Source organism: Pseudozyma hubeiensis (genome assembly GCF_000403515.1).
Source record: "Pseudozyma hubeiensis SY62 DNA, scaffold: PHS46, whole genome shotgun sequence".
Lineage (NCBI taxonomy): Eukaryota > Fungi > Basidiomycota > Ustilaginomycetes > Ustilaginales > Ustilaginaceae > Pseudozyma > Pseudozyma hubeiensis.
Genome location: NW_012133828.1, coordinates 54,218 through 67,827, shown reverse-complemented (window position 1 = coordinate 67,827; position 13,610 = coordinate 54,218). Strand labels below are relative to the sequence as shown.

At 57.4% G+C, this 13,610-nt stretch overlaps 6 protein-coding genes across 6 annotated transcripts; 4 read left to right on the top strand and 2 right to left on the bottom strand.

The window, feature by feature from the left end:
* Nucleotides 1–306: 306 nt before the first annotated feature.
* Nucleotides 307–2,870, bottom strand: PHSY_004978 (zinc metallopeptidase; the record flags this gene model as incomplete). The annotated part of the gene is made up of 2 exons (XM_012335590.1): nt 307–1,041; nt 1,419–2,870. The coding sequence occupies 2 exons, from the start codon at nt 2,868–2,870 to the stop codon at nt 307–309; spliced, it is 2,187 nt and encodes a 728-aa protein (XP_012190980.1).
* A 736-nt stretch (nt 2,871–3,606) lies between these two features.
* PHSY_004977 (hypothetical protein) lies at nt 3,607–7,346 on the top strand (the record flags this gene model as incomplete). Its single annotated transcript, XM_012335589.1, has 2 exons — nt 3,607–6,950; nt 7,052–7,346. 2 exons carry the CDS (start codon nt 3,607–3,609, stop codon nt 7,344–7,346), a joined length of 3,639 nt encoding a protein of 1,212 aa, XP_012190979.1.
* Nucleotides 7,347–7,681: 335 nt separating this feature from the next.
* Nucleotides 7,682–8,480, top strand: PHSY_004976 (hypothetical protein; the record flags this gene model as incomplete). The annotated part of the gene is made up of 3 exons (XM_012335588.1): nt 7,682–7,802; nt 7,906–8,060; nt 8,193–8,480. The coding sequence occupies 3 exons, from the start codon at nt 7,682–7,684 to the stop codon at nt 8,478–8,480; spliced, it is 564 nt and encodes a 187-aa protein (XP_012190978.1).
* A 639-nt stretch (nt 8,481–9,119) lies between these two features.
* Nucleotides 9,120–10,172, top strand: PHSY_004975 (enoyl-CoA hydratase; the record flags this gene model as incomplete). The annotated part of the gene is made up of 1 exon (XM_012335587.1): nt 9,120–10,172. One exon carries the CDS (start codon nt 9,120–9,122, stop codon nt 10,170–10,172), a length of 1,053 nt encoding a protein of 350 aa, XP_012190977.1.
* A 119-nt stretch (nt 10,173–10,291) lies between these two features.
* PHSY_004974 (hypothetical protein) lies at nt 10,292–10,951 on the bottom strand (the record flags this gene model as incomplete). Its single annotated transcript, XM_012335586.1, has 1 exon — nt 10,292–10,951. One exon carries the CDS (start codon nt 10,949–10,951, stop codon nt 10,292–10,294), a length of 660 nt encoding a protein of 219 aa, XP_012190976.1.
* Nucleotides 10,952–11,272: 321 nt separating this feature from the next.
* Nucleotides 11,273–13,318, top strand: PHSY_004973 (hypothetical protein; the record flags this gene model as incomplete). Its single annotated transcript, XM_012335585.1, has 1 exon — nt 11,273–13,318. One exon carries the CDS (start codon nt 11,273–11,275, stop codon nt 13,316–13,318), a length of 2,046 nt encoding a protein of 681 aa, XP_012190975.1.
* Between the last annotated feature and the right edge of the window lie 292 nt (nt 13,319–13,610).

The window sequence follows — 13,610 nt, the reverse complement described above, 5'->3', positions numbered from 1 at the left end:
GGCTATGCAAAACAACTAAAGGGGAATATCACGCAAGACGGTCAGAAGCGTTGTACGGGGATACGCAAGCGAGAGAGTGGGTATTTTGCTGACGCCGGCGGGAAACAAAAAGTGGAGAGCGTGTAAGCCGCCGTTGTTTTGTGTTATGGAGTCCGAAGCTTGGACCATCAGGTGGAGGTTGTGAGGGAGGGAAAGGTGTATATATGACATGACGGGCGTTTCTTAACGACATCCGAATCGTTGTCAAACATCCACCGAGAGTTATCCTCTTTCCAACAATACCTTCGCCCCATCTCTCTGGACATATTATCCGACATGGCAACCTCCAAGACAGCTGCGGTGCTTAAAGGCCAAAAGGTGGTCGTCATCGGAGGCACTTCGGGGCTTGGCTTTGCCGCCGCTTCCGCCCTGATCGAAGAAGGAGCCTACGTCGTAGTCGGTTCCTCCTCCGCCGATCGCGTCAAAGCTGCGATCGCCAAACTTTCCGATCCCGCTCAACAGTACAATGTCGATTCGTCTCGCGTCTCTGGCTTTCCCGTCAACCTCAAGGGATCCGAAGCGGAAGCGAGCCTGGTCGAGTTCTTCGGCAAGATCGGCGAGTTCGATCATCTGATCTACTCTGCCGGCGATTCCATCGACACGAAACCGTTCGAAGAGTGGTCCTACCAAGACATCATCGATGCCGCCTCGATCCGGTTCATCAGCTCGACGCTTGCCGTCAAAGTCGCTACCTCCAAGGGACATCTCAAGAGCGGAGGGAGTGTGGTGTTGACCACCGGTGTGGTGGCGGAAAAGCCCATGCCAGGTTGGACCGTCATGGCAGGCGTAGCGTCGGGTGTGTACGGTCTGACCCGAGGTCTCGCTCTCGAACTTGCGCCCAAGAACATCCGCGTCAACGCCATCTCGCCCGGTCCCGTCGAGACCGAGCTGTGGAGCGGCATCCCAGAAGAACAGAGGAAAGGTTTCCTCAAGTCCCTGGGTGACAAGCTCATGACCGGCAGAGTCGGTCAACCGGAAGATGTAGCTAACGCCTACGTTTACCTGTTGAAGGACAGGAATATGACGGCGCAGGTGATCACGACCGATGGTGGAAGCAGTGTTGCTGATAGGCCTTGAAAACATCGATCTCCCACGGTGTTTGTATTCTCGATTCGACCGCAGAAATGTATTCGCATTGCACCATCTGATGCACCTTCTGTGTGACCTGTGCGATTTGAGGTTCAATACACTCTCGAATCGACCGTTCTCCTCGCCACCAGCACACCATCTTTGACCGTAATCCTCGAATAGCTGGGAGCGCAAACCAACTCCTGAAACGACCTCGATCCATCCACCACCGTTAGATCCGTCCAAATGTTCTGCCCCAACCCTCCATAATTAGCATTCAATCCAGCAGCCGCCCTGGCTCTACTGCTGACCGAACCGACGAGCACCTCGCAATCTCTGGGTTTTGCACTCTGCCACACCCCCACCATCGTGGGTAGCAGCGCTAAGGGGTCGGCATCGCCTTGGGGAGTGAAGAGGTTGGCGACGTTGTTGACGCCCATAGCCCAGTTGGTGTGGTGCTGGAGGGTAGGGTGGGAGGAGAGGGTTAGGAGGGGAAGGGTGGCACGTGAGCGCGAGGCGTAGGGTTGGGATCGACCTTGCATGTACAGGTCGGATGGTGGCAGGGCGACGAACGAGATCGGAGGCACGTCTGCGGTGGGAGAAGAGGAGAAGCACGAAGCGAGTTGATCGAGGTGGTGTTCGTCAAAGCACGAGAGCTTGGTGCAGTGACCCACGGTGACGCTCCTCTTGTTTCCGTTGGAGTGATTCCAGATCCGCTGTTGGGAAAGCGATACCACGAAGGGGATCATCGACTGTGTTCCGTCGATCTCGCTTCCCGGGGGGTCGAGATCGTAATCGAGGTGGAAGTCGACGTGTTTGGAGTACTTGGAAGCTAGTTCGAAGATGTGAGTGATGTTTCGAGATTGTTGCTGTTTCTGCTTGATGTTTTGCCCCCGTTCGTCGAGTTGCTCCTGGTCTCTTTTGCTGAGAGATTCGACATAAGGAGCGGACCCTATGACATCGACTTCTGGTCTCGTAGCCGCTTCCTCCAGCAACCTCTGCATCTCTTTCTCCTTCGCCTCATCGTCAGGGTAGAAGATCGCATCTTGCGCAAACACCACAATCTGCACTTCACATTTATCCTCAAACTCTTTCTTCACTTCAATACCCGCTTCCAGACACATGAGTCCCACCGTCGGATCCACCTCGACAAACGCGCGCATGCAGGTCACACCGTGCGAGAGGGACGACAAAACGAGTCGACGCATTCGCGCTCGGACGTCGTCGTGGGTGAAGTGGGATTTGGCGGACGAGGTGGAGGTGAGCGCTTCGGAGAATGTTCCGGTGGAGAGGGTGCATCGGTCGAGGAGGTAGCATTTGTCGAGGTGGACGTGAGGGTGGCAGAGACCGCCGGGAATGGAGATGCTGGAGTTGGCGTCGATACATGTTGAGGTTGATGGGATGGGCGTGACGGTGTTGAACCGAGCTACGAGCTGGTTGGGGTCCGAGGTAGATGGACCGGAGGAGGCGGGAAGGGGGATGGTCTGAGCGACAGATTGGAATGGAGCAGCGCCATCAGAAGTCACGGGTTTACGGGAGAGAGCTTCGGAGGATCTGAGATACACCTCGACGGCGTGTGTGCCAGCCGGTGTGCTCGATGATGGCTCGAGGTGGACGTATTCCACATCCACCACCGGTATCTCTTCCTGCTGATCTTGTGGAAGATTGACGTGGTGGAGAGATGCATAAGCCTCGGGTGGCAGCCTAACATTCTTGATCAACAGCGTCGATGCAGCGTCTTTCGCTTCTCTGTGATCCGTCATCTTGGGTTTGAAATGTTGAGAGACGGTCAGTAGGAGGAAATGAAGGTGGACAATGCGCTCCTGATAATGTCGAGCGACTCTGTCTGACAGGTCTGACGTCGGCGATATCCGCCAACAAGTTTGAATAGCCGGGTGGTCCAGAAATTGATCAGTGTTAGAGCGTACAGCCACTTTGCAATCCGCACGTGACGAAGCGGCGCGCGAATTTTAAGTTTGGCGTGTGTGGGAAATGTGTGGAGTTTGGTTGCATGAAGCCCCTAAAAAGGTGTCACACTCTCGAGCCCCTTTTCACGTCAAGCTGGACCGGACCCCCTTTTTGTCATGTCGTTGGCTTCGAGCCGTCACTCGAGTGTAGCAATGAGAGAGGAAGCGTAAGAGGTCATCAGGGGCGAAGGATCGGATCGAGCGAAAGAGGAGCCGCAGCAGTTTGTGACAATCGAAGCGCAGAACAAGCGTTGCTGCAGAAGGAAAGCGCCTACAATGTACGCACGCCCGCCCAAGCGCATATTAAGCGCGCAACGATTCAACTTCCACCTTTCGGCGGTTCGTCCTTCCCAGTGCAAACCTTCCTCTTCCGGTCTCGTTCCTGCTCTTGCTACACCATCATCTCAACATAACTTGACCACATCAATACAGCTCGTCGTCATCAACGTCCATACCGCCAGCAACGATGGCGGCAGCCAACCCCCACAATTACAGCTTCGTGCCTGATCCCCACACATCAGACTATCTCGCCATGAACGAAAGATACAACGATCGGTCCTCCTCTCCAGCACGCAAGCTCTGGCCCTTCAACCGTTCTCGCTCCTCGAGTCCCAACACCCAGGGCCAGCCGCCCAATCTCAGTCTCGACACCAGCTTCCAGAACACAAATCGCTCGCGGGTATCTTCCCACAACTCGGCGAACAACGCCATCAGCCCATCTGGCTCTGCTTCAAGCTTCGTCGTCAGGAGCGTCATCCGTGCGCCTGGTGGTGTCTCGCTGCCCTCTTCTCCGGCACACGAACAGTCGCGCAACTCTTTCTCGAACGACTCGCGTCACCAGTCTGCTTCTCCTGCTTCGCGTAGGATGACGCTGGAAGACTCGGACGACGAGCACGAAAGACACGAACAGCAGCATCTGCAGTATAGAAGATCCAAGAGCAAGCCGCTCGGTGCTCCGGCTAGTCTCGGTGTACCTCCAGGTGGACCAGGCGGCGGAGTGGGATATGGCACCGCTCGCTCTTCGAACGACGGCAGACCTGAATCTGCCGCTGCGCATCAGCCATCGCCTTTCTACAGGCCAGCCAGTCCGTCCGGCAGTATCACGGCTGGTGACTTTCAGAGGGGTGCAGAGCGAGGAAGGGTCCCTCGCAAGTCAAACTCGGGCTACAGCAGCTCCACAAATCACTCTGGCCACCCGTCTGACCAACATCGGCCCGGATCTGCACAGTCCGGACCATCGCCGACTGCAAAGAAGCCAGTGGCTCGCATCACCGCTGGGCCCAAGAGTTTGACGCAGCAGCAGCAAGAGGATCTCGATCAACATCATCGACAGGCTCACTTCCAACAACAGAACCGCATGCAACAGCACCCTGCCTCGCGTGGTGCAAGTCCCGCCGCTGCTGCTGCTCGAAACAATGGAATGGCAGGTCCGCGTGGCTACCCGGGCGGTCCGCCTTCTCCCTCTGGCCACCAACCTCATCCTCAGCATCACCAACAACACCCTCATGCACCTCGTGACCACCGTGCTGGTCCGCCATCCATGGATCAGCGTGGCGACATGAGCTTACCCTTGCTCCCTCCGCAGCACACCCCCGGACACGAAGGTCGAGACGAGTCACCGAGCCGCTCGCGTCGCTTCTCATTTGGTCTCGGTGGTCGATCTCGCAAGGACAGCGAGAAGGGCGCTGCGCCTTTGGACGGCCTGCCGTCCCCTGTCGACATTCCTTTCGGACGCTCTTCCCACTCGCCTCTGCGTTTCGGAGACAGTGCAGAGACCGACTACTCTCGCGCCAACTCTCCCTTCGGCTCCGTGTCTCCTGCTCGTGCAGGCGCGAGCCCCAACTCTTCCGGATTCCTCTCCAACTTGATGCGCAAACAAGCTGCGGACGAAAGCGACATGAGGCAGCCGCGCAATCGCGACGATGTACCGCGCAGCTGCTCTCCCGGCGGCGGATCGAATATGGCAGGGAAATGGTTCAAGGGTGTCTTTGGCCGTTCGCCTCGAGCTGACGAGAAGGAACCCAACTATGCCTCTGATCTGAGTCCTTTCCCTCTGACTGTAAGCCGGGAGAGAGATGCAGAGGACGAAGCCGCCTATGCGCAGAAGCTTGCTTCGATGCGACAGGCGCGTCACATTGTTGACGAGGAGCGTCAGAGGTACATGATGGGGCCAACGACTCCGACTGGCGCACGGGGCGCACCTGGATCAGCACAGCGGTTCGATCCACAGCAAGATCGAGAGTTCAGACCGAGGCAGGTGGTCGACAGCGATGTCGAGGGTAGTGGTATGGGGGAGAGCGACGCCGACGTCAATGCCGCTTTGGAGTTTGAGCTGGAACGCAAGAAGAGCCCGCCTGGTAGGAAGCCTGTTCCTGCGTACCTGCCCAGTGCATCACCGAGCAGGGATGTTACGCCTCCACAGGATGAACCCTTGACGCCAGCTCAAAGGATCATTCAAGAGACGCGCTCCAAGCAGCTGGCACGCGAGCAGATCGAGGCGCAGCGCAAAGATGCTATTGTCCATCAAAAGCAGGTGTCTGGCGGGGATCCGCGTCAGATGGTGGCCGCTCATGCTCAGATCAACGGTCCGCCCACCCCGCCGAAGGGCAAGGCTGGTGATGCGGGCCATCAGCAGCGATTCCCAAGCGGCGCGCATCAGATCACTCGGGAGCCTGCCAGAGGTGTGGCGCAAGCCCAACCTCAGACCCAAACCCATGCAACGACGAACAACGCTGATCCTGCAGCACAGCGGAACGCCGCCACGCTTGCACCCGGTGTCGGACCCATGCCAGCCGACCTTTCTCTACCCGATGCGCTGCAAGAAATGATGGTCCGATTTTACCGATTCGAGCGATACTCTGTACCTCTCATCCGCTCGCTCGAGACTCGCCTGCTTGACATTGAACGAGACGCGATGCTCGCCAACAACCCGCAAGCTCGCAACGGCACACGTGCATCGATCGCCTCGAACAACAGTGCAGAGATGGACCGATGGGTCAACCAGATGACTGGGTTGATGAAGCACGAGGTTGGACAGCTGAAAGCTGCGACTCGGGAGCTCAAGGAGTCGAGGGAGCTGGTGGCGACGGTCGCGAGGTATGCTGGCGCAGCGAGTGGCGGGATGGGGTTGAGCATGAGTGTTTCGAGCTTTGGAAGCTTGGTTGCGATTACTCCGTCGGCTTCGGCGCAGCCGGTGCAGCAGAAGGAGGTGGTGCAGGAAGGGGAGACGAAGACTTCCAGTTCGGCGGGCGATAGTGCTGTGCCGAGGAACTTGAACTTGCCTGCGGGAGCGAAGCCGGCATTGGGTAAGGATGAGAGGAAGCATGGCTCGCCGACGAAGGCGAACTTTGGATTTGCGAGCGAGAGCGGCAAGGAGATGGGGAATGTGAGGGATAGGTCGGTCAGTCCGAACGGTAGGCCGAGGTTTACGAGTGTGCTGGGCCAGCCGTTGGGTAAGGAACAGGGTGCAGAGGGGGAAGGAGGATTCAAGCGGGAGAACTCGGTGGAGAACAGATTGAAGGCTCTGGTGGAGGCTAAGGACGATGCTAAGAAGCTGTCCCACTCGCAAGGATCGGCGGCGGAAGGGAGACGGGTCGTCGAGGAGGCAGAAGCAACTGCGGATGAAAGTGGAAGCAGCGACATTGCTGCTGCGCTTGCCGCTATCGACGCATCGTCCTTTGCTGCCGCTGCGGCTTCCGAATCTGCCGAATCGCACCAAGAGGATGGGCAGTCGCAACACCACGTGGCCATCTCGAAATCGTCGTCTCATTCGAGCTCCAACTCGGGTTCCGGGTCGGTCGAGGAGCCTCTGACACCTACTGTCGAGGCGCCACCCATCACCACCGTCGAGCCTGCCGCTGCATTGCTGGACAGACGGTCGAAACAGGAGGCTTCGGCAGACAGTGTGGGCGTCACGATGTCGCGTCTCCCTTACTTGGGTCGCGATATTAGCGAGGTTGAAACGATCCCTTCGCCAGCAACCAGTCCGATCAAGCAGCATTTCAGTTCGAGCCTGACGGCATCGCCTGCGACGACGACGACGACGGGTCGAATTTCGCCGAACAAGCTGTTCTCGCACAAATTCGCTTCAGCCACGGCAGGAGGTTCGAGTGGCTCCACTACCTCGACGGCGACAGCGACGGCGATGGGAAGTCCGACTGCGAGCGCAAAGCTGGGCTTGGTAGAGAAGAAGAGGTTCACACTGCCTGCTCCCGCTCCAGCATCGTTCGGTACGGGAGCTGTCACGACGGTTCCGGCGAGACAAGGCGGTAGGGTCAGTAGGACGCCCAGCTACACGTTTGACGATAGCGCGATGGCGACGACGCCCGTCAGTGCGGCGTTCAGTGGCGCGGCAAAGGGTAGACCCGTTGGTCATAGGGCTACGTTGCAGGAGCGAGTGGCGTTCTTCGATTCTGCCAAGTGAGAAGGCGAGTGTATGAGGCGGTTGATCGATGAACAATGTATATCATGGTTGCTTTGATGCAGGCTTGTGGCTGTGAGAGTGATTGAGTTCGGGGTGCGGTTGAGGTTTGCAAGGCGTAGACGAAGGACAAGGTTTCGGGATGAAGAGAGATAGTCGGTCGTTCGGGAACTAGGGTGCGGCTGAGATGTGCGTCGATGCTCCATGCGAAAAGTTGACGGAAGGCGATGCCGAACGTCGACAGCGCCTGAGGAAGTATGTCCACTCTGACGCATTCGATCTCGGGGGCGAAGTCGGATGTCGAACAGGTGTGTGTCACAGCCGGATCTGTCGAGCCCACGTTGTCCTTACCCTCAGCGAAAGAGCATTGCTCGTTTCCACGCTGTCAAGAGTTGATGCGGTTGTGTTCAGGTACGTTTCGCAGGCAAAACGAAGACGTCCGGGGTCAGCGTCGGCGGACTACTCATAGCTATCAAAGGAATCTCGATGTGGACGTTGCACAACTTGCTACGTCCAGTTGCGCTGCATGCAAGTTGTCAAACACCTCGGAGTCAATGGCTCGAAAGGTATATCAAGCCCGCCCATTCTCGACAGTCTCACCACTCGGCTCCATCGACCATCTTACACCCAGCCCCTTCCCACAAAACTCTAGCACACCCTCTTGACTCAATAAAATACAACCTCAATTTTTCCTCAAGATGCAGCTCTCCGCTCTCCTGCTCGTCGTAGCCTTTAGCTCTGCGCTCATCATTCAGGTGCACAGTGCACACTCGGCCTACTGTACCACCGAGCTCAACGGTACCGGACCCTCCGACTACCAGATCACCAAGGACTGCTGTGCTGCCACTCGCGAGCACCGCACCACCGCTTTCTGGGAGAACGACCACAAGTGCTGGGATGCGGCGGGTTTTGGTAATGGTATCAACCTGGGAAAGTTCGTCAAGTGCTGTGGCGATCGTGGTGCTGGTAGCCACAGCGATGGTTGAGAGATAGGGCGGAGGAGACAGGAGGAGGGAGGAGATTGAAAGCTGCGGTGAATGTGGCGCTGGGAAGCTACAGCGATGGTCGCGACACAGAGACGAAAGGCTAGAGGGAAGGCTGGAGGTTCTAATTCAAAACCAGTGGATGGAGGGAGAAGAGGGCAGATGTTGTAGGGGTCGGGGGGTACTTGAAAATGTAACGTTCTCGGGTTTTGACGATATAAGAAAACAATGCTGGCCAGCGAAACCACCGAGGATTGTGTGCGAGGTCGTGATTCGGGGTACAAGAAAACCTTCAGCTGACTGGAGCTGGTATCTCCGCTGCGTGGTCGAGGACGATTTCTGCGCCGAACAAAGGTCATCACGACGATATATCCTGCTAAACAGAGGCTGGCCAGCACGAGAAGATGAGGCGGCGGCACAAGTTGACGTGTGAGAGAAGTCGGCGTGCAGTGTTCCCAGGGTCTCCATTTCGCTTGTCGGCAATGCTGAATTACCGGAATCCTTCACGCACTGACCTTTTCCTCCTCACCTCTTCGACTCTGCGACACCTACCCAAAAATATAGGAGCATAACGACTCTTGACAAGAAAGCTATCATCGTTCCCACAAGCCTGAGATTGTACCCTCAGGATTTGACCCAGTCATGTCGCTGCCCACACCCACGCAGACGCTTGCAGGAGGCAAAGTCAAAGTCTACCACGTCGATCTACACCCTTACGACGATGCCCTCTCACCGCGTCTCGCAGCATCCGCCTCACGCGCCATGGCGATGGTATGCGTGATCGATCGAGCTTCTGTCAAAAACGCAGTGGACCGAGAAACCGCTTTCGCGCTGCACTCGGCCTTCGTCACCTTTGCCAACGACGACATTCTGAGAGTGGCGATTCTCACCGGTGCCAACGAAACGTTTTGCGCCGGAGCCGATCTGAAATCCATCCTTCACTCCAATCTCCACACCGACCAAGCCTCGACATCGTCCCAGGAGAGCGTCGGAGAAAGCAACCTTCTGGATGCGGATATGGACGCAATCGCACCCATGGGAGTGACACGACTAGCGATGAACAAACCCGTGATCGCTGCTGTGGAAGGATTCGCCGTTGCAGGGGGGATGGAGTTGGCATTGTGGGCCGATCTGAGGGTGGCGAGCGAGACGGCGCAGTTTGGGATACTGTGCAGGTTGAGAGGTGTTCCTTTGATCGATGGGGGGACGGTGAGGCTGCCAGCGCTGGTGGGAGGATCGAGGGCGGCAGACCTGGCGCTGACGGGAAGGCTGGTGAGTGCGAAGGAAGCGGAGAGCATCGGGTTGGTCAACGTTGTCGTTCCGAGTGGAGAGGCGAGGGGCAAGGGAGGGTTTTCGAGGGTGGTGGAAAAGTCGTTGCAGATCGCGGCGGGTTTGGCTGCGAACCCTCAGACGTGTATGTTGAACGATAGGGCCAGCATGTTGAACGCTGTGTACGGGATGACAGCAGAGACAGCAGATCCGACGGATGCGGCGGATATAAGAGAGAAGGATGCGGGTGGCAAGGTGGATCTCAGGCTCAAGGGAGGATTGAGGAAGGCAATGCAGACGGAATTCGAGCTGGGCTTGCAGAGTCTCTCCAAGCTGCTCGAGGAAGGTGCGGTGGGTGCGTTTGTCAATCGCTCGCAACAACAACGCCAGGCGGACAGAGCAAAGGCGAGAGCTAGCAATTTGTGATCCACGCAAAGCAGCTGCACACCGCTACCACAGACCGAAGGATCTCCTGTGCTAGTAGTGACTTCATCGAAGGGGTCATTTGCATCGTCTACGATTGAATGCCTGTGACACCTCTTCCTCTAGTTGCGGAACTCCCAAGCAGAAGCGTCGTATTTCTCCACTACAGCAGCATCCTTCTTGTACTTGTCCTGGAACTCGCTGAACCCGCCTCTCAAGACCAACACCTCTTGCTGCTGCTTGTCCGCTTCCTCTTTTGGCAATTTTCCTGAGTCGATGGCCGCCTGTCTAGCCTGTGCATACTGACCCGCGGCTTTGGGACCGCGCTGCTGCGAAAGATGACAGTGGAAGATGACCTGCTTGTAGTCCTTGAGCGGTCCGTAGACGAGATCCTGCACCTTGTCTGGGAATGTCGAGGAAGGGTGATTCTGCGCATTGAAGATGTTTCCGCCTTCGAAGTCGTCGTCTCGTACGTCGACGATGGCTACTTGGCGTTGTGATGGATCGGAGCCGTGCTTTCGCACTTGGTCAGCGAGGCTATCGCGATCGATGTACTTGTAGAGTGGCTGGTACGACATTCTGGGAGTGGCGGAGAGATGAGACGGTGGCGGTGGTATGGAGAACTTTCGTCGAAGCGCTTTGAGTCGTTCGATTCGAGCTTGCTGTATTTCGCTGTCAGGCGTAGTCTGTGAGTAGGACCGAGCGAGCGGACAGAAAAGCGAGGTGCAAAACCTATAGGAAAGAAGGGATGATGTACGACGGGTCCGACTGACAGCTGCCATGTGCTGAACCGAATCCTGTCGAGAGAGTGTTGCTTGGTGGAAGACGGAGAAAGGCGGATACCAGTAGGCGGTAGAATGTTGCGCCGTGGCGAACGAGCATGAGCCAATTGTCTTCTGGGAGAGGTGGAGGGGGACTTTTTCTTTACTGTTACGCCGTTCAACCGCAGGTTCTTGAATGTTAGATCAAATCCCCACCCTGCTTTCGGATTCGCAATTCTCGCAAGATGAACATGACTACCTCGCATCGCACCTTCCCGTTCAACACTCATCGTCTCAACTGCGTAGCCCGTTGCAGCAACCGAAGGAATCGGCGTCACAGTCATGCCGGCAGGAAGCGTGCCCAGCTGGGCCATGACCTCCTCCTCGGCAAAGCTGTTCGGCGACGGTGACACCAAAGCGAACGGTCGCGCAGCAGCGGATGCCCAGCTTGCATCTTCGAGCGACAAGACCGCCTATTCCTCAGCAGCATCGCAGCAGCAGCAATCCAGCACAGATACACCATCGAGACCCGTCACCGCTATCGACTACGCCTCAGGACAAGCTGCAGCGGATGCAGAGCACGAAAAGCCGTATCAACCAAAACGCAAGCAGAAGCCCACCACGCATTGCCCGCCGCTCACGTCCATCGCCTCGTCTTCTCGCGTTCCTTACTCGATACCTCACATTGACGAGCCGAGCGCAAATGAAGCGCTCTTTCAGCTCATAGCGGTGCAGGCAAAGCGAGCAGGCTTCGACGCCACCACTTCTTCGGCACTGCACGAGGTCAGCCAACTCGCGAAAAATTTCCTCACTTCGGTCTTCTCGGCAGCCACGCACGCAGCCGAGATGTCTTCTCGAGATCAACCCTCGGCCAGAGATCTCATTTATGCGCTCGAGACGCACGGTCAGCCCATCCGCGAACTGCGAGACTTTCACCGAAAAGAGCCAGTTGATGATGCAGACGAGACTAGCAAGGCAAGAGCCAAGGCAAAGGAGCATGCGAGCGCACCAAAGACATATCCAGCCAGAACTCGAGCAGCTAGGCGGATACGAGATGCAGGCAGTGTACGGGAGGAGAACGAAGACTGGACGCAGGCAAGCGACGCCTTTCTGCCGTCCGACTCGGACGACGGCTCGGAGATGGATGCATGGTCTGTCAGCAGCGACTCGGACGACGAGCACGGCAACCGCCGCGCCGCGGTGCATGCTCGAGTCATGAAGCGCAAGCACGACAATGCGCGTGCACTAGCAAAGCAGCAACGTCGACAGGAGAAGCTGCGTCAACCTTCGTCGGGAGAGCAAAGCACTTCAACATCCTCGAGGGATCTCAGAGCGCTCACCTCCGGAGAACAGGCGTGGCGACGGGTGGCCAACCACGTCGTCCCGCGTCACTTGCCGGGGATGCCACCCAGACACGCATGGATGCAGACGCCTGCGTATCCGACCAACGCCTACGGCTCCTTGCTGGGTGGTGCCGGTGATGCTGACGAAGAAGCGAGCAAAGGCAAAAGGGATCCGCTCGTGTTGGTCAACCGGAAGCTCGCCAATGCTAGGCTGGTCGAGGCTTCATTGAGGAAGTTGATTCAAAACACGGATGGTGCTGCCGCATCAGCATACGCCTCTTCGTCGACACACACGAAGGCTGCCATCACCACATCGAGCGCAGATCAAGCAGCGTCTGCCGCGGCAAGGAAGGAGGTATCTCCGACCTCTTCAGCTCCTCCGCCGTCCACGTCAGTGGCGGCATCTGCGAGTGGAGGCTTCGCAGTACCCAAGACACCCGCCAGCGGCGCTAGTGTGAGCGGACTGACACTGCGACTCAACCGCAAGATCAGTCTTTCAGCTTCCGCTTTCAACTCGCCTACGCAGACGCAACCATCGACGCCGATCGCCAGCCGCAGAGCATCGACTGCTCTGGGCGTCGGTGGAGCTGCGAGCGCGAGCGGAGCATCGGGCACACCGATCGGCATGGGTATGTCGATGGGCTGGGGAGGCGAGCCGCTCATGTCGCCGCTTACACCTGCGTCGGCAAATCCAGGAGGATTTCCAACCCCCTACCCACCGACACCTGTGGGAGCGTACGGGCAGTACTTTGGATCCGGCGCCAGCGGCGCAGGTGCGGGTGGATACCGATCCAGATCTCAGTCTATTGTTGGAGCGCATGGAGAAGCGTATGGCGGCGCATTGACAGGTGCGGGAGACGGTAGCGGCGCCACGGCTCCCGATCAGCTAGGTGTCAGGTTGCCGGGTGCGGTAAATTACAAGAACGTGTGGTATGCGCCAGGCAGCACCATCGCCAGCGGTGGCTTGGCTGCGAGCGGCGCTTCGGCCAAGTCGACGGGCAATCATCCCCGCTCAGTCAAGAGGATGCGGAAGTGGAAGGTGTAGCCTGTTTTGGCTACTGTAAGCAAGCAATTGCCATGCGAATCAATGGCATGATGCGTTGTTGGTTTGAGTTACAGACTGTCGACTGAATCGGGACCCGATGTTTGCGCAGCGTCGAGCGAGGATTTTTGTATTGGTTCGTGGCTCGATTCTTAATCGTGGCTGGTTCAGTTTGTATTTGGTTCGAGTGGCCAGGCCCAAAAGCGCGGAATTTTTCTTTTGCCGCGAGGTGTTCTCATGTCGAATCGAGAGACTCAAGCTGCAACCCGCTCGAACGTTGCAAATTTCCCTGCTC